This window comes from Danio rerio, chromosome 4 (assembly GCF_052040795.2).
Source record: "Danio rerio strain M-AB ecotype USA chromosome 4, GRCz13ab, whole genome shotgun sequence".
NCBI lineage: Eukaryota > Metazoa > Chordata > Actinopteri > Cypriniformes > Danionidae > Danio > Danio rerio.
Genome location: NC_141024.2, coordinates 66726167 through 66753602, shown reverse-complemented (window position 1 = coordinate 66753602; position 27436 = coordinate 66726167). Strand labels below are relative to the sequence as shown.

Below are 27436 nucleotides of genomic sequence, written 5' to 3'. Positions count from 1 at the left end.
ATTATTTAATATTATAATATATTATTTTATATTATATATTTATAATATTATTTTATATTATATTAGAATATATTATATTATTTTATATTATATATTTTATTATTTTATATTATATTAGAATATATTATATTATATAATTTTATTTTATACATTAAATTATATTATTTTATATTATATTATATTAGAATTTATTATAATTTATATTTTTCAGAACCAAACAAAACACATTTAAAGTGATCAAGTCGCTTAAGAGTCCATTCTTTCTGGGGCCAAGCGGAGGAAGTCTTTAAAATGTTTTCTGTTTCTGCCTTGTTGAAGACGGAAGCACGGGGTTCCTCAGCTGCACCTGTTAAAGAATAAAAAAAGTTATTTTACCAACCAAAATTAATACACACCTTCACAATTATTTCATTTGATTGCATAATAATAATAATAATTAAAAATCTAATAATAAGAAGAAGAAGGAAAAAGGATATGATTGTCTAAAAATTCGTTTTTCAGCCTTCACCTCCGAGTGCTCTTAATTTTTTTCATGACCACATTTGTTTAGTGTTGTTATCGTATTATTATTATTACTATTATTATTATTTGTTATATATTTGTTGTCATATATTCTCTATGTATTTATGAATATGTTTTGTTTATTCGTTCACCTGTCGGGATTTACAGAGGTCAAGCATCGCGTGTCGCATAGGAAGCATGTGTGCTTGAATATAAATCTCATTTTTGACCATATTGCATTGATTTTCCTAATTTATTCGTTTGCTGGAAATTAGAACTGAATTTAGAAACTGCTTTGAAAATTATTTGATCGTAATAAACAAACTTAAGAACCACACAAGATTATTGCGATTTTGCGACTATGCTTGCGAATGTTCGCTGAAACGAGAAACAAATCGCTGGACGATATAACGGCAATTCTGTGTTTTAATTCTGAAATTACATTTAACTGTCTCATTTGTCCAATGATTTTGAGAAACCCCAGGGTGGTTGTAATGTAAAATGCAGTGGAGTAGCCACTACATTACAATAAGCATTTTATCTTTATAAATATCCACACAGTGTCTCTTTCTTCAAGCATTTTTCTGAACAAAGTTCACAAAGTAAAATGCCCATCAGACGCGCGATTTCAGTGCTGAAAATAGATTTAGAAAGCATGTCCTTGTTCAAACGAAATAAAGGAATCAAAATGGAACTATGCTGGCACGATGGATGATTTTGTTTTTACAGGAAAATCAATTTAAAAAAATAAGCCAATCTACTGTTTTATGTTTGGTTATGCAGTTAATAATAAGACATTACTCTTGAATATTTATTTTTTAACAGTTTGTGTTTTGTCTGTTTGGTTTAGCTGAATATAAGCGGTCTTCACTTCTCAATCCTTAATTGCTATTCGTTCATCTTGTTTAATTTATAGATAACTGATACAAATTATAATAAATGAAATACCTTCTTAAAAAAACTTTTTTTTCAATAGAAATAATAAATTATAAAAAATAATTACCTATAATAAACTGACAAATTGCAAATCAAACAAAAAAAACAGCATTTTTTTATTTAATAGTATTTTAAATCATATACATTTTTTATCATTAAATCAAGCTGAACAATCTATGTATTTTGTTAATGATCTGTTAACACCAGTTTCAACACTATTTTAGCCTACTTTTGATTGGTTGCTGTTAATTTCCAGTGATTTTGACATAATACTTAGATTGTAAATATTTTTAGACTTTGCTATCCGATAATGATTCACCGTTCTCATGTAATCAATATAATATTCTTCAGATGTTACTCTCAAATAAATGAAAACATTGCTTCAAAGAATTAATGTTAAATAGAGGTGCAAAAGCTTAGGTCCGCCTATTTATTATAAGATAACCACAACGTCCTCATAAAATAAATAAATAAAAAGAACACCAACAACAGTACTTGCATTAGTATGTACTTGGACAAGTGGTCAAATTCGAGGAACCGACTCTTTTGTGTTCGAAACTTCATCATTGCGCAAGTGCGCATGGTTTCCTAAAGAGCATCACAGTGAGCACGTGGAACTTCGTCGCCGCCAGTCCCCGCAGGAAAACTGAGGTACGTAGTCTGATTCATTGTTATGGATATGTGTGGTCAGTAATATATTTATTCCGTTTTGTTTTAGTAAATTTAATAAGGTAATAACTTTATTTAAACGAACAAAGCTAGGTTTAAACATGTTGCGATGACTGACTGAGCATCAAGTGGATTAATAGTGCCTTTTCAATTTCGAAGAATCTGTTCTTTAAATTTCTTAGAGATCATATGACAAATTGGATGTAAAAGAATGCATATTGTAAAAGTGCACATATACAGTAGGGCTGGGAGATTAATTAATAACCTATCCATAACCGAAATAATTCCCCACGTGGTGATTCTAACACCAATGCTTAGGTTCCACATTTTTACCTCAGCAAAGCTCAAGCGATCGCAGGCATTGTGATTAATATTCAGAGGCATTACAGATCATTAAAAGCAATAGTTTGTTTTATTTTTGATTGTTGTATGACCTAATGTGTCAAGCATTACCCACGTTTCTTCAGCGTATATTAATAATCAAATCGACTGATATTTTTTTATGTTTTCCAATTAGCACATAACATGTATATAGCTCTCTTTTCGTAAAGTGAAGCGCACACATTTTTTCACATTATGATGTACTTTTTACGCTTTATTATTATTTCCTAATTTCCAAGATATACAAGTTGTTAAACTGAAAGTAAAACAAACACTTAAACTGATATGTAAAAATTAAATGAATTGAAATAAATAAATGCAATTTGATTAAGTACAAAAGATAATACTTTGAAAATAACAATGATTCAATATTTGGAAAGGAAGTGAAGTGTTAAATTAATCAAGGTTTTGATGTAATGTTTAATCGCCCAGCCCTATACAAGAATCAACAGTTCTAAAACACTCTTGTGTATTAAACATAATTTTACAATATTTGAACAGCATGTGCTAGCTCATATAAGCTTATAAAGATGTAATGACAGTTCCATCTTTAAAATGATTGCCTAAACTGTTCATTGTAAGACATTTGACGTACCTATCACAAGTGTCCCAATATTTGTGTTTTTTAGTCCTCTTTTTTTCTCCTCCACACCAGTTGAGCTGTTTGGCTACTGGAACGAACACTTTGGAGCAAATACGCCATAACTCTAAATTTTTAGAGTTTGTCCTCCTCTGATGGATAACCTCTTTATCTTAAAAATAAAAGATGATATTAAATCTTTACAGTCAGTGCATTATGGCCCAGTTTTACAGACAGGGATGAGCCTAATTCTTAATGTAAGATGTTAAAACTGCTTTTATAAAAATGCATGTGAAAAAATTCAAGAAAACAATACTGGAGTGCATCTTATAACCATATATAGGCCATGTAATAGACATGATTTACTTCACAACAGCTGTAAAATCCTAAATATTCGTACCATCTTTTCCATCATTGGATTTTCGGCTAATTGCCTTTTCCAGTTGTTCAAGGTCTTCCATTGTTTCAATAGGAAAGATGTAATCCTCAATGTCCACCACCATTTGAACACTTGGCCGAAGCAAGAGACTGGACCACTGAAGTTAGATGGTTAATCTTTATGTCCAGCTCATTAAGCTTCTCCAATATTGCCCTCTGCACAGCTCAACACAGTAGGTAGGTCCCTGCAAGCAAATTTTTTTAATACTTCAGTTTATGGTTACCTCAACATTATCTAATGTTAATCTACAGTATATTCACATTAAAGTTTTTTAAAAATGTTAGAATTATAAGACTGTCATAATTATTAGTCACAATTTACACATGATATTTAATTAGCTTTTGCAATCAATTTGATTTTAAATGCAAAGATTAGTTTTAACATGTTAATTGTTAACATTGGTGTAAGTGGAGTAATTCACAGCTTCACATGTATAAAACATAATAATAATTATTCATGAGAAGTAACTGTCTATTAAAAAATACAAATGACTTACTCTTTGCTCTAGCCTGGTGGGTACTTGAGGTTTTCAGTTCAGAGGTTGTGACTTCTAAGGGATTGTACTGAAAATGTAACATTACCATGTTATTAATTACACACTAATTTGCTGTGTTTGCTCTAATGAAGGTTGTTGTACCCCAATAGCTCAATGTGTGGTCCCCAAAGCATCCTCTTGCTCATTTCCATCAGACATGCTCACTGGAAAAGCTGGTGTTGAGAAAGGTCAAGTTGGTAAGTTGTATTTTTTTGTATGTATGTATATATACAATATATACAAAATATATAAAAATATGTATATATACAAAAAAAAAAAAAAAAAAATATATATATATATATATATATATATATATATATATATATATATATATATATATATATATAATTGCAATAAATGTGTTTAGGATTTTCTCTGTATAATTTAATAATTTTTTTATTTTTGTTAATTGTAATGTTTTAATCAAGCATATATAAGTATTTAGGTGACCAAACTCTTACTTTAATGGATATAATTGTTTAATAAAACTCTTTAACTCTATAAACATTTGTTTATTTAACCAAAATATATACTCTATTCACTGAAAAATAGATAACATTATTCATATTCAAAAGGGGTTTACTCGTATATGCTGAGCAATTTTTATATATATATATGTGTATACACACGTGTGTGTGTGTAAACATATCTGTAACTATTTGTAATTTCAATAGTTGAAACTAAATATAAGAAGCAGCCCAGCCATATTTGCAATATTTCAAATTGTATATTGCATATATATATATATATATATATATATATATATATATATATATATATATATATATATATAAATATATATATATATATATATATATATATATATATATATATATATATATATATATATTTTTTTTTTTTTTTTTGTAAAATCCAAATAGGAACTTGTATGACATATATTTAATTTGCATATATCTAAATGCAACAGATTCCAATATGGGCATGATCTTTCTTGACATTAAGATGGTACTTTTTCTACTGTTATAACTAAATTGTGTTCTCTTGTTTGTTATTTAGCTTTAGTTTTACAGTCTGGTCTAACATACAGCTTTAGTTTTACAGTCTGGACATTTCTTTTACAATACAGCCAAATGAAATGCTGAAGTATTTACCTGAAGTGAGACAAACAACTTATGTGGTGCTCTGTCTCGTTTGAAATGCCTGAGCATAGAAAACGTGTCCTCTGTTGGGTTGTACAGAAAATGTTGAAGTAGTGTGAGTATGTGCACCAATTGTCCTTCTGATTTCTTATTTAAAATACTGATTGATTTATTATTATACATTTCATTTTTTTACCTTGATTTTTCAGGTTGAGGTTTATCCCAAGTGTCCTGTGGCTCCACTTCCTGGCAGAACCTCACAGGTACTTCTGGAGATAGAACTGCAATTATTTTCTTTGGAATTATGAAAAGTTAGACGACATTTTCAATTTCAAATACCTGGTTCAATGAAGATTCAGTCTTTAAAGAGGCATGCAATTTTGGACAGAACAAGCACATCATGGAACATACAGTTTGTGCATAATTATTATGCAAGTCAATATCTGGTCATATATTTGTTCTATTGACAGGGAGTCATGGTTTTTGCTGGTACTAACAATAAATAGATTAAAATGTAAGAATATGAGAGATGGACTTAAATGAACTCTGATAACTTACTGCCAGATTCTGGAACATAATATATTTTAAGAGTTACAAGAGGAAGTGGTGCTGGTCCTTCTAGATCAGTTCTCAACCTATACCTACAATGGTCTCGGTCTATTTCAGCTTGTGGTTATTTTTCAGTGGGTACACTTAGACACATTGTATCCAATTGTGTCATTCATCGTATCATTCTTTGACACAAGCTGACACATTGTACTTGCTGGTGACTCTAGGGTTCCTGATGCTTTTAAACCTAACTGTTCTAATGATCAATCAGAGGAATTTTTCAAGATGGATGGAAACTTAACTTAAAATAAACACTAAAAACTTCTTTAAACCGATACAAATGGCATGGTGCATGTCCTTTTAGCTCCTAACCTATGCCTATAAATGTCTCAGTGTATTTTGCAACACTCCTGCTTATGATTATTTTTACGTGGGTACAATTGATACATTAAGTCAAATTTTGTCGTTTTGACACAGAAGCTGACACATTGTATTTGTGTTGGCACTGGCGAGCTGGGTTTCATAATGATTTAAACCTAACTATTCACCTTAATTATTGCAATCTTATTTCAGAATAATATTTTCTTCTCAGCCATTTTTTGTGACTTCAATCTTCCTATGAGCGTTTCTCACCTCAATTAAAAAAAGAACTAGTGTTGCATTTTCTCCTAGCCATATAATATATATTTTTTGTTTTTAATTGTGGGTTAAATCTGTTTCTTTTTTTTGGGACCATAAAAATATATTTATATAATTTAAATATAATATAAATATATATTTGTAATCAATGTACATACAGCCCCTCATATTGACAGCAAAACAGATTTTAATTTTTTATATTTTTGCAGATTTATTAAAAATTAAAAACTGAAATATCACATGGTCCTAAGTATTCAGACCATTTGCTCAGTATTTAGTAGAAGCACTCTTTTGATGTAATACAGTCATGAGTCTTTTTGGGAAAGATGCAACAAGTTTTTCACACCTGGATTTTGGGACCCTATATATATTTCTATATTTTCACCTAAAGTGGACATTTTTCTCTAGCTTCTGTGTGTATGTTCAGTAAATCCACTTTTAGGGCAAATAATATGTTATTTTCATAGACTTTAAAGTGAAATAAATTAACACAAACATAGGGTCCTGAGAAAAATGTAAATTTTAGAACAAAAATTCAGACGACACGAGATTTTTGCATCTGAACTCTTTATATATATATATGTATGTATATGTATGTATGTATGTATGTATGTATGTATGTATGTATATATATATATATATATATATATGTATGTATGTATGTATGTATGTATGTATATATATATATATATATATATATATATATATATATATATATATATATATATATACACATACATACATACATACATACATACACGTGTGTGTATATACATATACAGTTGAAGTCAGAATTATTAGCCCCCCCCCCCTGAATTTTTTTTTCTTTTTTCTTTTGGAGAAAGTATAATTTGTTTTATTTTGGCTACAATAAAAGCAGTTATTTTTTAAACACCATTTTAAGGACAAAATTAATAGCCCTTTAAGCTAATTTTTTTCTTGAATTTCTACAGAACAAACCATTGTTATACAATAACTTGACTAATTACCCCAACCTGCCTAGTTAACCTAATTAACCTAGTTAAGCCTTTAAATGTCACTTTAAGCTGTATAGAAGTGTCTTGAAATATATCTAGTCAAATATTATTTACCGTCATCATGGCAAAAATAAAATAAATCAGTTATTAGAGATGAGTTATTAAAATTATTATGTTTAGAAATGTGTTGAAAAAATATCTCTGTTAAATAGTAATTGGGAAAAAAAATAAACAGGGGGGCGAATAATTCAGGGGCTAATAATTCTGACTTCAACTGTATATATACATACATATAAATACAGGGCTTGACATTAACTTTTCATCACCAAAAGCCCTGTTTGTTTGTTAATGTCAAGCCCTGTATGTGTATATACAGTTGAAGTCAGAATTATAAGCCCCCCTGAATTATTTGCCCCCGTTTATTTTTCTCCCCAGTTTCTATTTAATGGAGAGATTTTTTTCCACACATTTCTAAACATAATAGTTTTAATAACTCATATCTGTTTACTGAGTTATTTTATCTTTGCCATGATGACAGTCCATAATATTTGACGGGATATCAAGACACTTCTATATAGCTTAAAGTGACATTTAAAGGCTTATCTAGGTTAATTTGATTAACTAGGCAGGTTAGGGTAATTAGGCAAGTTATTGTATAGTGATGGTTTGTTCTGCAGACTATCAGAAAAATATAGATTAAAGGGGCTAATAATTTTGTCCTCATAGTGGTTTTTAAAAAAATTAATCACTGCTTTTATTGTAGCTGAAATAAAACAAATAATACTTTTTTCTAGTAGAAAAAACATCAGACGTACTGTGAAAATTTCCTGAATCTGTTACAATTGAACAAAAATTCAAAGGGGGGCTAATAATTGCTAAATGCTAAATAATTGCTAAATATTTGCTAAATGATGTTTAACAGAACAAGGATTTTTTCACAGTATTTCATATAATATTTTTTCTTCTGATAAAAGTCATTAGTTTTTTTTGGGCTAATATATAAATATATATATATATATATATATATATATATATATATATATATATATATATATATATATATATATATATATATATATTACTTTGATTTTTTTTTAAACACGTTTAAGGTCAATCATATTAGCAATAAGCGGTAAGCTTTTTTTTTTTTCAATTGTCTACAAAACATACCACTGTTATTCAATGACTTACCTAATTACCCTAATTGCCTAATTAACATAGTTAAGCCTTTGAATTGCAATTTAAGCTAAACACAAGTATAATCTATCTAGTAAACATGTATTGTAATAAAATCTGAATCTCAAAGTTTTTTTTTCAGCATCATTAAAAATTCCTGTATAAGATGCTTTAAGAAAAGGAATGTATTTATATTTATTGTTAGCTAAGATTGGAATAGGTTAAATGTAAAAAATATGATCAGAATATTACATTTAATTAAATTCAATTCAGCTTTATTTGTATAGCGCTTTTACAATGTAGATTGTGTCAAAGCAGCTTCACATAAGTGGTCATAGTAGCTGGATCAGGGTAGTTCAGTTTTAGTGTTTAAGTTCAGTTCAGTTTTTACTTATAACAGTGTAGTAACTGTAGGTCTGTGATGCCTATTCAGCCATCAAAAACTTGAACCAGCCTGTCCTGGTCTTTTGAGTTGTTATGAATGCTGTGAGATTACAGCTATTACAGTTTGTAGTATTCATGAAGAGCCAGTTACCTTGACACGTGGAGAAGGTCTCAAAACAGGCCTGCTGTTGCTTTTCCGCAATCTGTTGGTGGTCATGAACAAATGCTGTTAAAACTGATTTATAGATGTTATATCTCACATAAACATATTACTTTTTACTACACAGATTTTTAAAGCTTAGGTGTTGTTGCTTCTAATTAGCAAATTAAAGTTATTTGTGGCTATTCCTTAGAATGTAATCTTCAAGTTATGATTGTACATTTGATACATTTGAAACTAAATATACCTGATTTTAAAATGGGATTGTGATGTGAAAACTAATGCTGAATTCAAGATTATGATTAAATATATTTATCTTTGTTACTTAAAAATACTAAATGTTGCTGTTCTTTTGCTTTTGAATTTACATTTAAAAGCAACGTGTACTTTGGCAACTTACTTGGGATTTTTTTTTTGCAGATATTTCAGATTCAGAGATATTGGAAGTGTACCAAGATTGTATCCATTTTTGGTAAATCTTGTCAAAAGATGCTGAAAGAAACAAAGTATGTAACTAAATTCATGAAAGTATTAGTCTATCTATGGAACATCACAAATTACTGATTTTAATCTTTGTGTAATGTTTATTTACAATGTGTCTCATCCTGCTTACCCAACTCATGTGGAATTCTGGCCTGATGCTTGGTCCAACCTTTTTCTGGTTGTGGTGCCTCCATCAACCGGACACTCTTCAATATCCTGTCTATCTTTTTGTATAGAGGCTACCATGAGTGACCCTCTGAGTACTAAAACTTTGCTACAGATCCGGTACTTTCTTCATGAAGGAGCTCCACCAAGAGGTACATTTTTGTTTTTTTAAAACTGCAAGAACCTAGGCCCCCATAACGTTGAATAATTAAATTTGAGTTGTTTTTGTGCAAATACACAAACTACATTTTGTGCAAAATTATTATGCAAGTTAATATTTAGATTGTATTTTTAAGCACATTTTACCAATTCCAAACATCAATCTTAACCACTAGTATTTTTGTATTAATCATTTATAATTGTTATATAATTGTCCGTCAAGACTGGAAGTGAAAAAAGTACAATGTAAGTCACACTGTATTTCATTAGTCAGTTAGTTGAATTTAAGTTCTCTACATGTCAACTAATTTTCAGAAGATTATAAGCAGACTGTTAAGTTGGGGTTAGGGTTAGTGTAAGTTGACATGTACTTGCAAAGTTTCTTATAGCCAGTTAAATGTCTGTTGAAGGAGCAGTATCAACAGATACTGAGCAGACAGTCTACTAATACTTAAATGGACCATCAAAATAAAGAGTTACCTAATGCAAGAACTTGTGTAAAGAAATTCAAAATTGTAATGAAAAAGTAATGACTATATAAACATTTTTGAACCATTGTTTTCGGACTTATCATTTTATGTAGCATTTTTTAGCATTTGATTAGCATTGCATCCTTTTTAATAATTGTCAATTTTAATAACTTGCTAAATAATAGTACACATTTAAATAAAGCGTTTTTCACTTCTTGCCTTCGTATAAAAATATATATTGGTTATAGTTGTGAGTGAAGTTTGGAATTTACAAAATGCTCTTGAATAAATATCATCTTGCATGATGATTATACACACTGCACTATACAGTATATATTAAAATAAAAAAGGTAAAAAAAAAAATTGGTATAGGGAATTATTTTGTGTGTAAAAGTAGAACTGAAACAAAATAACTGCCGCAAGGGACTAGGAAAGCTTTTGCCTCAATGTTCTCAATTTTGCAGAGCTGGACTGGTCCTGAGATGACATCAACTTGGTAGATGCCAAGTGCGGAGGATGGAAGGGGATAGTCAAAAAAGAGTTCATGTTTGCTGAAGGTAGTGTAGGTCACGTAAATGTCATCATTTTCTGAAAATATGTTTTCTAGCTTTGAAACCTTTCCATTAATGTAGACAAAACGGTTTGCCTGGTCCAATTTCAGAGTATATGACTCTGTTTGTAGTTCTTTGAACTGTGAAGCTCCAACAAATGACTCCGGTAGAGGGCCAGCAGCATGCGGTTTTCTGAGCACTGGTGCCTTGTTTTTGTCTCTTTTTTTGTTACAGGTGTGCAGTTCTGAGAACCTTCTCACGACTTGACTTAACGGACATGAAGGTTTTCGTAGAAGTTTCTTCAGCTTGTTAAGGTGATTCTCGTAAATGAACGCACTGAAATTGTCAAGGACACCATGGTGTTTTGCATCTTCTGCCAGATGGACAAGACAGTGGACGTTATAAGACAGAAATTTTGGACCGTATAGCTGTCCAAAGTGTGTCACAAACAGTCGGAGAATATCATTGGCATAGTCAATGTGATCACCAATTAGGCTGTCATTGCAAAGGATGAAGATTCCCACAAAAAGCAGCAGGAAGTTTTTGTATGCTTCAGTGGTGAGCAGGTCTTTTAGCATCACAGGGCCTGTGTACAGTAAGAATTGCCTAAACTCAGTTGCCTTCCATCGATCTATTTCTCTGACTGCTCTTGGTTTGCGTGCAAATTCTACAGGCACGTTCTTCTGGGCACTGACTAACCGTTCTGACAGCACAGATGCTTGAAATCCTGACAGCCTGCAAGTTAGAGGGCCCAGTCGAAGCCAAAGGTGTAGAAGCCGCCTCATGACACCAAGGCACACAAGGTGCATGTAGTCAAGGGGGAATCCAGAAATCATGTCCAGGGAGGTTTCCTCCAGAGGTGAGGTGCCATGGTGGTGGTCTATGTCAGTCTTATTTCTAAAGCTCTCATCATTTCTTAGAGGCATGTCAGTTCTAGGAAATGTCATCCTGTTCTCCAGGTACACACCATCCTGTATGCACTTTTCACATCCATGGTAACCTGCATGGCCTTTCACTTTTTTCAGAAATGCACGTGCAGGTGCATCACAGATCATAGAGGTAAGCTTGACTGTTAACTTCAGTCCTTCAAATTCAAATCCATTTCCTAACTCTTTGATTTCAGAGATAAAGTCTTTGAGGTATTCGTCCAGGGAGCTTGGTTTGCTGTCACCACAAAATAACCCTATTGTTACAGGCTCCTCCTGCACCAAGTTTTGTACTTTGCCAAGAATGGGCCAGAATTGAGTTGATGAACTTTTGTATAAAGGAAGACCATCAATGCTCACCTGGAGCTTCAAATCTGTTGTGTTCCTCAAAATGTCCTTGTTGTCATAGAGGACCCCTGAAATGGATTCCAGTAAACCAAAATGGTAGTACTGGCCACCAGCTTTATTTTGCATTTCTTTTTTTGAACGCACTGTTCCTAATAACGTCCTTGCATCTTTAGGAAGACTCAGATTATGATTTCGAAGGATGCTGAGTAAGGAATTTAGTGCCACATGTGTTATTTTGTTTTCTGTTGCCCAACTTGCCAAGTCGTCGTTAAGAGAACTTGAATGCAATTCAGTATCTGCATCAGAGTCCGACTCTGAGTCAGATAGACTAATGAATGATGCACTTGCCATGGTGTTGCTGCATTCAGGTGCATCGACATAAGACAAACAGTCCATGAAGTCAGTATCATCTTCAACAGTGCTGCTTGTATCTGTGCCATCATACTCATCCCTCAACGGTGATGCTGATAACATATCCATTGATTGAAGCTGTTTGTCCACCTTGGCTTTGGCTTTTCTTCGCAGTGTCCAGTAAGACTGTTTTTTGCAATCCATGGCTCTGAGATATTAACACACAAAAAAATGCATTGCCCTAACGTGCAAAGCCAACTACATACAGTGCTTTTCAAATGCAGTATTTGTAGATCCTTACATCACATACTCTGGATATAGCTTTTACATGTAATTGAACTCATTATAAAATTTAAGCTTGTTAAATTAAATGGAGATTAATAGATGATAGACAACCAGAATATGCAATGTTATGGATCCCCAAGATTGGAATTTGGAACTACTTTCTTAAAGACAAATTACACATACCTTATTATTGAGTGTGTGAGCTTTTGATGTAGTTGTCAGGAAAACTCTGTAATTAGAAAAGAGATAAATTGGTAAGGTCAGTTTCGTCGTTCTTATAATGCCTAGAAATAATATAACAAAGCTAAATAAATGTGTAATCACTTTTATGGAGTAAAATTTGTTTAAATAAGAACTAAACTCCTTAAGAATGCCTATATTCTGCTATTCTTTAAAATTAAAAGTTTTTTTTGTTTTTTATCTTGCCCAAAATTTAAAGTTACAGTTATGCTAGAAATTACAATTTTATTACCATTTACTCACCATTCACTTTTTTTAACCTGTATGATGTTATTTCTTAGGTTGATTACAAAAAACGATAGTTTGAAGAAAGCTGGAAAATTGTAACCATTGCCTTCGTTTGTATTTGTTTTCCTGCCATAGAAATCTATGGTTACAGGTTTTCAGCTTTTTTCAAAATAACTTTTTCTGTGTCCAACAAAAAGATGTAAACTTGAAATTTGAGGGAGAGTAAATACTGAGTTAATTTTCATTTCTTGGTGAACCCTTTACTGCAGGAGACAAATTGTTATCATAACAAAATTTGAAGGAAGTTAAGATCAACCTATTTATTTATTTATTTATTTTTATTATTTTTTACTAAGATATGGGTTGAGTTGTGGGGTTTGAAACCAGAGGTCTAGGGAGGGTTATGTATTCTAAACTATGCAGATAAAAAAAATCTCCTAACAATTGTTACTAATGTTATTCTTAATATAAGTCATGGAATGAGTTTTTTTTTCTTTTAAAACAGGAAGATTGTTCTATATTCAAAGATTTGTTACTGTTCGCTGATCTTGAGGAAAGTTCCCAGGAGATTTATTTGTTTAATGTTTTAGGCGAATGGCTACAGGATAATATATTTAATTTAATTTGGATTTAATTTGATATTTAAATCGTTGACACTGTTTTATATAATAGAACTTAAATGGCTCGAGAGTAGTTTATGATCATGACTTTAAAGCATATCCTTATCAACAGGTGGCAGTAATACGCCTTTCTATAAATCTGTATGCCAAACGCCAATGTTAAGAAGAAGATTAACCACTTCCACGAGCTTCACGCCACGGCTTTTTACAGGTAAAGTAATTTACTTTTTGTTTCATGGCATATTTATCCTACATAGTAAATGTGTGCGGTCCTAACGTGAGGTAATGTTAAAGCAGGGAATGCGGTATTGCGGAGAAAATTATATATTTTATAGGTAAACGCAGTGTTCGTAAAAATTGTTGAATGGGAAAATGGTAAATGCTGATCACGCTTATATTATAAGCCGTTTTCATCTGTATTTGGCGCTGATCACTAGTTTTTCCACTAACAAAAATATTTTAATATGTTGAAATGACTTGTCAAAACTAACATTTATAAGCTTGCTTTTGAAAGTTGTGCAAACTTTGCAGGACCCTACTCCTTCGAGCGAGTCTGTAATCATGGCATGTTAATAAAGACCGTAGTTTCGTCCTTAAGCATTCAACAGCGTTCACGCGTTACTTTTCTCATCGCTGTTGGACCAAACAAATCAGTATTTTCCCGCTCCGGCCTGCAGTTGGGCCACGTCATTTCGATTATTTACCATGGTTTACTATAGATAAACAAGTAAATACATATTTAATAAAAATGGTTGATGTAGTTATGCCATCGTAATCATAGTTTTTCTGTTTTTTTAATAGATACGCATTTTAAGCTTTTCAGGTAACGTTAAGTACTTTTTAATAAATGCGCTAATAATCATGGTTTTACGGTACAAAAAAATCCTTGAATAGATGGCACATAAGTAATCTTGTGTCGGAAGGCTGACATTTAACGTTAATAAAACTAATACTTACCAACAACCGACAAATGAACCTTAAGCTTAACCGAATAAACAATGGAAAAAAACGTAAATATGTAAACAAACGAATAACCACGAATGAACAAGATCGAACAGGATTGTATGTACAAATTAATGTATTTACAGAATATTCTTAAGCTAAAAAGCCAACTATTGTAAAAAAAATAAAAATAAATAAACGTTGAGGATGCTCTCTGTCATCTGTTTGCTAACTGCCGTTGGTGATGTGACGTAATCGCCTCACTACGTGTCACCCTCACCCAGACTTGAGCAGGGTAACAGAAATGTCCTGTATAATATAAATGTCTAAATTGTTAGAAATTAATTAATTTGTTAAATATATGTATTTTTATTTAATCCTATTATTAATATTATTATTAGTGGTTCAAGTGTGAAGCGCTGAAACCCTAATGTTTTTGTTGTTTTGTATTATTCCTGTTTTCAACATTATTATTATTATTATTATTATTATTATTATTATTATTATTATGGCCTAGTTTTTCACTAATGAATAATCTGTCCATAAAAAAACTACATGCCATACACCACATTCTCTACGTATTTCTTTACTACTGTTAACTCTTCAGCTGTTCTGTCACATTTTTGGTAGTGTGAAAAGTCATCACTCACTGTACATAATATTAGAATGTCATTATTACAATGACCCTTGAAACGTGCTACAGTGAGTACAAAACTATTACATTTACCAAATAAATGTTCAGGTTTTTTTCTCGTAATGTTAAGTGGACATTCTTCAAAAGCAGTATTAATTATTTATTTGTGTGTAATATAAAAGGTTATTGTTTTATGTGATTTGTTTATCTTTAATATCCAAATAATTTGAATAATTTTAGGGGTGCAAATTTCCGATATCAGGAAAAATATTATTTGTTGATTGTATTATTATTTTTTTCAGGTGTTTTTGATTAAGTTTCTTAAGTATGTTTCCCCTATCATTGGTAATGTTGTGAATGCATAAAAAGTACTAAATTCCTACATTTAATTCATGGAAACATTAATTAATGAACGGTCATGTACTAGAGAGTTGATTTTAATTTTTTGAATTAGCGTATATTAACATAAAAATATATCCTTACCTGTCTCATGCAGAATTCTGTTCTGATGTTGAGCTGTGGTCCCTTCATCCAGACGCTCTTCGAAAACCAGTCTCTTTCACAGACATCAGGTACTTTTTTTTGTGTGTGTGTGATTTAGTATCACGTGATAACTCGCTACATAATGTCATATTCAATGTGCAATATAAGGCTTAAAATGTTACAGTATGAAAATTTCTTGAACTAGAGCTGCAGAGTTGGATGAAATAATCAATTTATTTTTTTTGGGCTTATATTAAAGATTGTGTGTGTGTGTGTGTGTGTGTGTGTGTGTGTGTGTGTGTGTGTGTGTGTGTAACATTTGGAAATAATTAAAATAAATATAGACTAAATCAAGACTAAACATATCTGTAAAAAATTAAAAAAACTGTGCTTTTTTGTTGTTGAATCAAATGTAAGAACTCTGAACCAAAAATTTTATATGTCTCCATATAGTATGTTCATAGTAAATATCAGAGATAACAAAAGTACATGCATACTTAAGTACAAGTTCTCCTGTTAAAAATGTCAGGTAAAATTTGAAGTATTGATTATACTTTTGTAAAGTATAAAAAGTAAAAAAAAAAAAAAAAAGTAAAGAAGGATGGCCTCAAACATGTACACAAGTTAAAAGATTCTAATAACCTGTTTTAGTTTCATGCTTGTAAATATATTGCACATCATATATACATTTATACAAAAAAAACAACAAAAAAAACTTGCATTACATTTTTAAAATTTTTTTACCTGATAATGCCTATTTTCAGCAGGAAAGTAGCCAAATACTAAAGCTCTGCAATCCCAATAGCACTTAAAATGTTGCTCCATTGTCTTGGCACAAACTCACAACCATCAGGTGCCAGTCATGTTCTTACACTCTTAAATTTAACACTTAATTTAGTCTGAAACATTTTTTTCTTTTGCCTTAAATTTCACTATTTTTTTCTTCTTTTTTTTGCATTTACCCTCCTATTGACTTATGGGTCAAATAACGCCAACATTTTAACAGCAGAAAACAAATACCCTAAACCAGGGATCACTAAAGTTGCAGTCTGTTCTGTAATGTTACGCAGAGTCAGTTTTTTTTTTTTTTTTTTTTTTTTGCACGTTATTTTGACAATACAAGGCTTTCCCAGTTTTTATGATGCACACAAAGATTCTCTTTTCTGGCTATGCTACATGCTTTTTAATATTAAGCTATTTTCTTTAAACCATAAATGTATATTTTCCTGCCATGGGTTTATTAATAAACAATCCCTCGCCTGAACTTGCCGCGAGAGAGATTGATTATTGAAAGCACATAATCAGCAAAGAAAAATCATATACTCGTACACAATCTTTAAAATAATTAAATTTTTAAAAATTTGCAAATATATAAGTGAGATTTGTGATACAATTACACTAAAGCAATCCTTAAATCCTTTCCTCTGAGCAAAATAAATCATCCATCTGTATAGTAGAGTAGTGGAGATACAACAAAAATGTAATTTGTATATTTTTCTTGGAAAAAATGTATTTTTGAAACTAATTTAGTTTGCTATATTTTTTTACTTAATTTTTATGATTCTTTGTTCAGTTATTAATAAACAAGAATAATGAATAACATTTGAGTTCATGCGCTTCCAAACAAGTCCGCTATAAACACTTTCCGCTATAAACACCTTAATATTTTAGAAGTTTGTTCAACCAATAATTGATCTTATCCAGCCGTGTCCCACCCATAAGCAAGCTGTAAATATGCATGCAGCCTATTTTTTGATTACCTGACCAGCGCATTAACAGCAGCACCCACTGATATAACCAAGAAATTATGAGCTCCAAATTTGCACAGTGTTGTCATCCACGTGACTGAACTCGTCGTGAAGATGGGGGAAAATTAAACATGCTAGACTTGCTGCGACGATGTCGTGAAGGGTCGCAGACATGGTATCGGTTGAACTATGCCACATTTCACGAGAAGAAACGATTGAATCTTGTCACGACGCCCATTTGTCGTTTCCGATTCCCTGCGACACCCTACGTCAAGAAAATCGTGCCTAAATCGTGTAATCTGAAAGGGGCTTAAGTCAAGAATACAGCATTTGTAACTATTTATTAATTGATACTAACAGTTATTAATGTAGAGTTCATGCTTAAAGTAAATTCATTAAACTCATGTTTAATAAATGATTCATGGTGTAGTGTTACCAAATATCCTGCTTCAACATTTATGAATACTGTCTTGCTAAAAAAGCTTCCACACTTATTCAGGTACATTTTAGCATTAAAAATGCACCCTTTACTGTAGTCAAAAAAAGAGTGTTGACCACTGAGTAAACACTGATGAAATGCTACACACTGATGAGGGAAAACATGAACATTCAGTTTGTGATGAAGATATGGTTGTTTCTTTGTGATTAAATAGATTTGAAGACTTAAATATAAATTTCCTGGTTTATTTTTCGAAGTTTAATGAAGCCAACCCAATTTTGACCCAAAGGACAAACAGTGAAGACAGAATTCTAGGCAACATAATCAAACAGCAGCAGATTTTAGCAGTTCCCTTGATTTAAGTGTTTGTTTTTTCAGAGTACTGTGGATATTTTACATTTATTATATCTATTCAATGCAAAAAGCAGCATACAATGGTGTAGGTTTCCCTTTAACAGTTACATCCTACTGTTTCTACTGTAGCATAAATGTGGCTAGAATAAAAGATGAAAAAATTATGTATTCCCTTTTTTCCATGCCCTAAAAAATATTGGAATCAGAATACAGAACTGATAAGAACCCGTTTCGCTAAAATTAAGATGATACCCAATCCTGCACAGGTGCGATTACAACCTTTAAAACTTTTTAAATTATCTTTTTTACCGTGTGATAAATTCTTGATCCTTTGAATTATAATCGCATGCGTAAAAATACACGTACAGTAATTTCGATGTTCTAAAATATTTAAACTTTTAAAATCAACAGTGTATATATGTATAATGCTAAAACTGTAAGAGTGTAAATTTAGAAAGTGGGAATTAATCAGAAATCAAGGAAATAAATTATATTTTTTGTTCAGAAAATTGCACATTTATTTTGTAGTTTTAGATTAAAAGATCAGAGAAAGCATGTACAGTACATACACAGTAGCTGAAAAAGGACAATTTCTCAAGCATTTAAAAGCCAGGTTTAACTGGTAATGTGCTTCATTTACCTATGATCTGATTGACCTAAATGGATCCGGTGTAATTGGCTTCAGTCATATTTCTGTCACCGTCTCCATCTTTCTTAGCCATCCTTGAATTTCTCATGCTAAACTTCATGCATACAGTACGTGATCATAGGTTAGGAAAGCAGGCACGGCACGCATGTATGCTATACCAAAAAGATAAATTGATGAATCAGCAAGGGGCTCAAATTGGGTAATGACAAGTAACATGAATCATGTCACAAAACACATCAAGACAAAAGTAACAAACCTGTTTTACATGTGTAATGAGTAGAAAGTACAGGTATTTGTAAAAATGTAAAGCGTAAAAGTAAAAATTTGTCAAAATAATTAAGTACAGATACCTAACAAATCTACTTAAGTACAGTAACAAACTATTTGTATTTCATTTCTTTTTCTCATTTTTTAGTTGTGCCATTTTTTTGCGTCTATGCTTTAAAAGAGACAAAATGAAAATTGTAGCCTTTGTTTTCTATGCTTTTTGCAACATAATTTGCCCAGATAACTGCTGTAAATCTCAGCTTATGTCCATTGAGGTTTAAGGAATTTTGGATGGAGAGATTTCCATACTGAATCTCACTGTGTTTTTCAAGTTCTCTGATCTCGGCAGAAGTGAATTATAGACAATGGCCCCCTAGACATGGCCTTGCTACAGAAGCTCTGCTCATAACTATGATGCAGCCCAAATAAGTTTTGTAATACAGACTTTCATATCACAGTTTACACTTTAGGCCATGTACATTTTGTAAATTTGTTTATTAAAAATAATAATAATAATAATTATAATAATAATTAGTTTTACTGCAATCACCTTGGTTTATTAATTTGTTTTAATAATGTTTTTCATACAGACCCTTTACTGTATTAAGCTGCATAACCTGTTTAGATAAAAAAAATAAAAAAAATAAAAAAAACTCAAATGTCAATCTTACAGATTTTGAATGTGGTTTTAGTACTTGGCTGCATTGAATATTTGCTTATGACTAGTAAACAATACAGTAAGTTTGTGTAGAAACTCTTATTACCAGAATGTATATTGTTACAGTCCGTCTATAATAATTTTTTTGTCTATTTATCAGGGTCCAGTGACTACTTTTGGGGGGTCTGCAAACTTCCAATGAGGACCATTGACCAATTGAAAAGGATTCACTCAAGGAGGGATTAAATGCCACCATCTCACCCCAATACCTTGGAAATTATGGGTCAATTATTGGGTGATGGCTTTTCCACCACCAAAACGCTTGTAAATAGTTGCCTAAAACACATGAATAGTTAATTGTTTTAGGCTGGAACCGTTTATTTTAATTTCTAATAATACATTTTAAAATATAATTGTATAAAATGCCATGTTGTTTTATGTATTGTAAATAAACAAGTCATTCAGCACCATTTCAGTAAGTAACTAATGTCAAGCAGTTGTGACTGTTGCGCATAATTATTGTGATGCTGTATAAAGTAATATCAAAGGTGACAACATACTTGCCACACAATTTTTATATCAATTGACATGACAAAAGTGCAGTTGAGGCATGACAATGTCAAAGTTGCATCAACAGCAGCTTGTAAATGGGATGATTTTGAATTAAAACTTTCTTGAAATTATTATAATTTTAATTGGTGTCAATGATCCCTTTGATGCAAATTCGAGTGACTATTTACCTCACAATCACATAACATGTTGTATTTGGTTATGACAAATGGGGAAAGTCAAAATTTGTCAGCAACTTGTACAAACTGTTCTGCTTGATTTTGAATTATCTGCAGATTAATTTGGGCATGCATTCATGGCAGCTTGGTGTATGTTTCAATCATGGCTATCAGCTTTTACAACAGTACTGCAAAATAAATTCTCAACATCTGAAGTGGATCTTAAATGGAAGTTCTTTTCTACTTAACTTCATTTTAAAAAAGTGTGTTAAGTCATGTTTATCAATTTGATTTATTTAGCACATCTGTACATACAATACAAACACCAAATACATCTGTGCACGGTCGTATATTATATGTGTTCACTGGCCAATGTTGTGGATAATTTTGTAAGACTTTTTTTCTCTCTTGTAAATAATAGTATTTTATTGTCTATCACAATGATCATTTAAAATAATCTTTTCATTTGCAACAATGTATAAACTGCCAAAGGTTAGTGAATTTTGTGAGGCAGTATAAATTGAATTTAGTTTGTATAGTGCATTTTCTTAAAAGGCTTTTTCCTTTTCATTATCAAGGTTTGTTTGTTAATTAATTTAGCAATTGTTGGTTTTGGCTTATTCACTTGAGGTTTAATTATTTTGAGCAAAATATGAAAAAGGGTTGTCTGTGTAGTACATCACTTTTTTAAATCCATGGCATGGGTCAGCTTTAAATGGCAATTTTTTTTTTAATCACCCTTAACCGAATTGTTACTCAAATTATTAAGCTTGTATATTGGACTTGAAATGGCAACTATATATATATATATATATATATATATATATATATATATATATATATATATGTATCTATATGTATATGCTTTTAGCAAAATAACACTGTCGGTCAATAAAAAGCAGGTAAGAGTACTGCTGTTCTTTATTTATTTATTTTTTTGCATATACATTACTCAACCTATTGATAGATCATGAAATCTAACAAAAACAAAACTCTAAAAAAAAAGATATAAGGCTGTGTGCATGATGGGTCCAAAATGTGTTCGTGTGTTTGGATGTGTGTGTGCTGTACTGTATTTTTATTTCTTATGAAAATAAATTAAATTATTAAAAAAAGTTTCAATAGTTATTAATTCTGTGAACATATACAGTTTTCATTATTCTAACTAAAGAAGCAGTGCATAAAATAAACTGGCAGTACTAGACAGTACTAAAACCGGCATAAAAAAATAATCAAGCTTAAAATTTGAACGTCATGAATGCTAAATACATTATCAGTGACATTGCCTTAAACCCCATGCGTCGTGACATCTCTGACAGTAAACTAATTTGACACATTGACATTTCCTCATTCTAGTTCAAGCTGCTATGGTCGCGTCTGTTGTCAGCTTGCCTCGGTAATTTCAGGAGTCCAAGATTCGTCGTATAGACGGCGTATAGAGGTCAAGAAGACGGCTCCTTAACAAATGAAAACGTTCGATCGAATGCGATGTTTAGCAGATGTTACGATCTTTCAAAGACGTCTCCGCGACGTACGTGTGCTATCTGGGATTGTACTGTAAAGGACCGTGAATCAAAAGTTCAATCGTGTTTTGATATTTCATAGTAACGTTATCATAAACAAATGTTAAGTAAAAAAGTGTTCTGTGGTTTCAGGAGTGAGAGAATAACCCCCTGCTACAGAAAACATAACACAAGATTCCTAAATTTCTGAAGGGAGCTGATCACAGAGATGCAGAAAAGACAGGTAACTTTAAGCAGAGGATTAATTCATATGAATTTCCATTGCACATCATAATGCACATATTACATGTCTATATATTATGCATCTGTTACTTGTCTTTATTGCAGTTATTTTAAGAAAGTTTTGACATTGAAACATGTGAGTGGTGTTAAATTTCAAATCACATGATTCTTCAGAACTTAATAAATATGCAGATTTGCTGCTAATGAAGTAATATTTGTTATTTTCATTTTGTTTTTTTATGATTAATTGATTTATTAAATCTTAGAAAAAAGTTTACACTAAATTATTTGTCATCACATCTGTTTTTAGCATTGATAGCAATCAGAAATGTTTCTTGAGCAGCAAATCAGCACCATTTGATAATCACCATTATATTAGTTCAACCTCAAGCACTAAATCAACATCTTTAAAAAAGATTTCTGAAAGATCAAGTGACACTGAAGACTTAAGTAATGATGCTGAAAATTCAGCTTTACATCATAGCTATGAATTACATGTATATTTACACCGTTCACCCATCCCTTACACCTTAACTCATCCTCAAACAAGTCAATTTAAGCCCTAAATGAATAAATTTTGATTTGTACAGGCATGATATGTCGTTTTGTTTTGTCTTTCTTTTGGTTTTGTTTTCCACATCATCTGAAAAGGAGGTCAAAGTTTAACCTAAGTGCCGTGTAGCTGATGAACATCTTTTTATGTAAGTATATTTTTGACGGACTGCCAGACACTTGTCAAACAGTGATGAGCAAACGAGGGGCCGTTCTTTTAAAAAGATCAGGGAGATGCAAGTCTAGAGATTAATATACGTTTTAATTCAAAATTGATTTATCTGGAAAAATTTAATAATGTTTTGAGATGTGCCCTATATGCATTTAGATGTCCATCCATGTTTAAAATACTTTTAAATTTAACAACGGCTGCAAGTTATAAAAACATAAACACAAAAATGTTAAAGTAAATTGAGAAAACATTTTCATCAGTTTGACAACATACACAATCTCACAAATAGCATAGAAAAAGTGACAAAGCTGTCTTTTTTGTCTGTGTTTTATTACTCTCTTTGCACTCTCGGCCACTGTATGTAACAGTAATTAGTATAATGTAACAGTAGACAGATGAGGAATGTGAATATGTAGTTTAACTTTAAGGAGCGTTACTACTGGAACCATTTTTTATATATATTATATTTTTATATACATTTTATATATATATGTGTGTGTATATATATGTATATGTGTGGGTATTGATTTCCCTTTTAAAAAAAATTAAGCAAAAAATTAATTATAAGGTAGATCAGCTCCTGACAGACATGTTAACAGATCAGTTTAACTCTTATTAAATTCATTCATTAATTTTCTTTTCTGCTTAGTCCCTTTATTAATCTGGGGTAACCACAGCGGAATGAACTGTCAACTTATCCAGCATATGTTTTACGCAGTGGATGCCCTTACAGCTGCAACCCATCACTGGGAAACAACCATATACGCTTATTCTCACTCATACACTACAGACAATTTAGCCTACCCAATTCACCTGTACCCCATGTCTTTGGACTTGTAGGCAAAACCGGAGCACCCAGAGAAAACCCACTCAAACGCAGGGAGAATTTGCAAACTCCACACAGAAATGCCAGCTGATCCAGCCGAGGCTCGAGTCAGCATCCTTGCTGTAAGGCGACAGCACTACCTATTGTGCCACCACGTCACGCTCTTATTAAATTATATTTATATAATATATTGTGTTTCAGTACATGCTATTTTGGGAAGACAAAATATATTCATAAGCTCTCAGAAAATTCAATAAGAGAATTAACTGCACAATTACTTGAAATGCATGGATGGGATTACATTATTTGTTAACCAAAAGTGAGTTTCTCTTTCTTTGCAGTATTGGATGCCTGATTGCAGTTCAACTCCAAACTCAGTTGGACCAGCTGATCAGTGTCTTCAGTATTACCACAAGCTACTGGGCAGATGTGTGGACAGCTATGAGCCAAACTTGGGACGTTTGGTTTTTAGGTAATACCAGTGACAAAGTATTCAGTAAATTGCTTATAATAAAAGATGCTCACTGCTTACCCCCTTATAGTTAAGTTGTTTGCAGTTTCATTGTTGTAAAAATACCATACTTTTTCCTTTTTTATCAGCAGGTGGAGAGACCGTCTGGGCAGCAGAAACAAGACAACTAATCATAGTTAGGTTGAGATTTGTATTATTAACTTGACTAGTTTGGTTGCAGACTTGTTCAATACTTAACAATTTGTATGAGTTACAAGATCAATGGTCCTGCTATCAATGTTTTTGTAACTTAAATTCATTACAGTTTAGATACAATCAAATGTCCAAACCATCTGAGTGAATGACATCAAGGAAACAGGATCAAAAGATCATTCATTATAGACCGTTTCATAGGTAACAGCACATCCTTTGTGAAAAATAATTTATTTTTGTGTCATCATCACAAGACAAAATACATTTCAACTGATTTCAGTTGGTTATATTTTTCAGGTCATTCTGTTCTCCTGGTTGTGAGGATGTGCAGAGGCTGTATTTGTCAGTGTTAAAAGACTATCCAGACATACAAGCAGCCGACAAAGAGTTCTGGAGCAGCACAGACAGGTAGTTCACAGTGGCTAGGCTAGAAGTTTATACTTGGTTGGCCAGAAAGTGGCCTTCGCTATTTTGGGGGGTCCATACAAATACACCAGTGTAAGCTATACTATTGCATTGAAAAAAATAAATGAAAGAATTAATTAATCGGTTGAACACAAAATATTTTAAAGAAAGCTTAAGTATCAAGGTGGCAATATACAGTATGTTACATTGTAGTACATGAGCTGGCTAATACAGACTCGTAAATGTTTAGTTTCTAAGATTAGTTAAATACTAAATCCTATACTTGAGACCGGCTGCATATACAGTTTTAACTGAACTGAATTTAACTAGAACTACACCAGCATTCCAAGTGCTCTAGACTAGCTTTTTGCACTGGTGCGTCTAAAATGTTTGATGGCATTGCATTTAACACTGCAATTTTACATGTTAATTTTTTTTTAAATTACAATCCGTATAGGCAATATTGACTTGTAAATGATTAACTAAAATCGGGTCAACACACATTATGGGGATTGTGTGTAGAATTTTGAGGAAATTAATGAATTTAATACATTTTGCAATAAGACTGAAACATTAAAAATGTGGAAAAAGTGAAGCGCTATCAATACTTTCCAGATGCATTGTATATGGTTTTTAGCGCGTTATCAAAGACTTAAAAAAATAGTCCAACATTATTTACAGCAGCAAAAGACCCTCCACATCAAAAGCTACTGGTCAGCTCACGATTAAGCAAACATCTGAAAAACAAATAGCTTATTATGCCTTCACAAGAACTCAGTGTTTTTGAGTCTAATGAAGATAGTACTATTTTATTAAATTATTATTTAGCCTGGCATGTTTACTGTTACAAAATATTTTAAATGTTTCTTAAAATAAAACATATTGTGTTCAATGGGGAAAAAGTAGCTGTTTTTTACACAGAGATAAAAAAAAACACATTTCAGAGCAGTAATCACAATACTGTGAAACTGTGATATTTTTATCTAAGATTATACCTTCAGAATCTTATACCTGCCCATTCCTAGCCAGTTACTTAAAGCATTCAGTCAGAGTTTTTTTTATTTTTTATTTTTTCAGTTGGCCTTTATTCTGTTTTTCTATGTTCTTGGAAATGCTTCTGTGCATGAAAATGTGACGATATGTCCAGGTTCTATAGTTAATTCTGAAATAAATCTTAAAATGAAACAATATTTAAAAATGCAATATTTAATGTGTCAGACACTAAATAAACATGTCAATTCATTTATATTAATCTGATTCCCTAACAGGGCAGCACGGTGGCGCTGAGGGTAGCACGTTTGCCTCACAGCAAGAAAGTCGCTGCTTCGAGCTTCGGCTGGGTCAGTTGGCGTTTCTGTGTGAAGTTTGCATGCTCTCCCTGTGTTGGCATGGGTTTCCTCCAGGTGCTCCCGTTTTCCCAAGTCCAAAGAAATAGGTGAATTGGGTATGCTAAAATTGACCATAGTGTATAAGTGTGTGTGAACGAGTGTGTATTGGTTGCAGCTGAAAGGGCATCCGCTGCGTAAAACATATGCTGGATAAGTTGGCCTTTCATTCCGCTGTGGCGACCCCAGATTAATAAAGGGACTACGCCCAAAAGAAAATGAATGAATGAATCCTTAACAGTTAATATTGGTATAATGTGCAGCAGTTTGTCATTTATGTAAATTAACCATTTGAGCGTGCTTAGTTTGGGGTATGTTGTGCCATTAAATTGTCAATAGGTTTTATTTTTTTCCTGCATTTTAAATCTGCTTTAGCTTTCTTCTTTCCTATAAACCTGGAAATATAAAATATATATATTTTTGGTTTTTAACAAATTGCTTATTTTATTCTTAGATTGGTGTACGCTGATGGTCTGCTGAGAATTCTGCTGAGTTGAAGGGATCCTCCTTTCAGACAACCTCTCCAAAGTACAATAGGACTAGTAAGTAACATCTTAAACATACACTACTGTTTCATAGCTTTTAGGTTGGTATGGTAAATTCTCTTCTGATAGTGTCAGCTTTATTTAATTAATACAGTCAAGCAGTAATACTGTGAATTTAATACAGTGTATATAATTAATAGTGTCACATGATCCTTCTGAAAAAATAGTATTCCAATGTACTGATTCTGTCCTCTAGCTGTTTTTTTAAATATAAAACATTTTAAATAGTATTCTTGATGTATGAAAAGTTTATTTTTAAGAGCATAGTATTTATTTGAAAAACAAAAAAGTTTGCTCTTTGATGATTGCTAGCAATCAGACATGTTTCTTTAGAACAAAAAGAATTTGTGCAAAAAAGTATTCTCACTGAGCGTTGTCCAACTGTGGT

General features: G+C 31.8%; 3 protein-coding genes and 1 long non-coding RNA gene across 6 annotated transcripts in view; 1 reads left to right on the top strand and 3 right to left on the bottom strand.

Annotated features, from left to right (window-relative positions):
* Nucleotides 1-27436, bottom strand: part of LOC137491011 (NACHT, LRR and PYD domains-containing protein 3-like) — a 171845-nt gene that overhangs the window by 139491 nt on the left and 4918 nt on the right. The gene's annotated exons all lie outside the window — the stretch shown is intronic.
* Nucleotides 200-4223, bottom strand: LOC148682347 (uncharacterized). The gene is made up of 5 exons (XR_015942837.1): nt 4144-4223; nt 4003-4069; nt 3468-3690; nt 3083-3239; nt 200-346 (listed from the first exon to the last, which is right to left on the bottom strand). It is a non-coding gene; the product is annotated as an uncharacterized LOC148682347 (long non-coding RNA).
* On the top strand, nt 2028-20969 carry LOC147845217 (uncharacterized). Of its 3 annotated transcripts, XM_088650828.1 has the most exons (13): nt 2028-2088; nt 3540-3682; nt 4134-4238; nt 5129-5256; nt 5351-5404; nt 9447-9532; nt 9746-9826; nt 10768-10860; nt 11089-11713; nt 11814-12659; nt 13965-14063; nt 15925-16000; nt 20187-20969. In XM_088650828.1, the coding sequence occupies exons 10-13, from the start codon at nt 12590-12592 to the stop codon at nt 20194-20196; spliced, it is 255 nt and encodes an 84-aa protein (XP_088506954.1). In that variant the 5' UTR covers nt 2028-2088; nt 3540-3682; nt 4134-4238; nt 5129-5256; nt 5351-5404; nt 9447-9532; nt 9746-9826; nt 10768-10860; nt 11089-11713; nt 11814-12589; the 3' UTR covers nt 20197-20969. The 3 variants fall into 3 exon arrangements, with proteins under 3 accessions (XP_088506954.1, XP_088506952.1, XP_088506953.1); XM_088650826.1 differs by having other exon boundaries at nt 4152-4238; nt 11089-12659; XM_088650827.1 differs by having other exon boundaries at nt 4152-4238; nt 10768-12659.
* LOC148682346 (uncharacterized) lies at nt 5154-10640 on the bottom strand. The gene is made up of 5 exons (XM_088650830.1): nt 9640-10640; nt 9427-9518; nt 9018-9069; nt 5338-5410; nt 5154-5224 (listed from the first exon to the last, which is right to left on the bottom strand). Exons 1-5 carry the CDS (start codon nt 9701-9703, stop codon nt 5173-5175), a joined length of 333 nt encoding a protein of 110 aa, XP_088506956.1. The 5' UTR covers nt 9704-10640; the 3' UTR covers nt 5154-5172.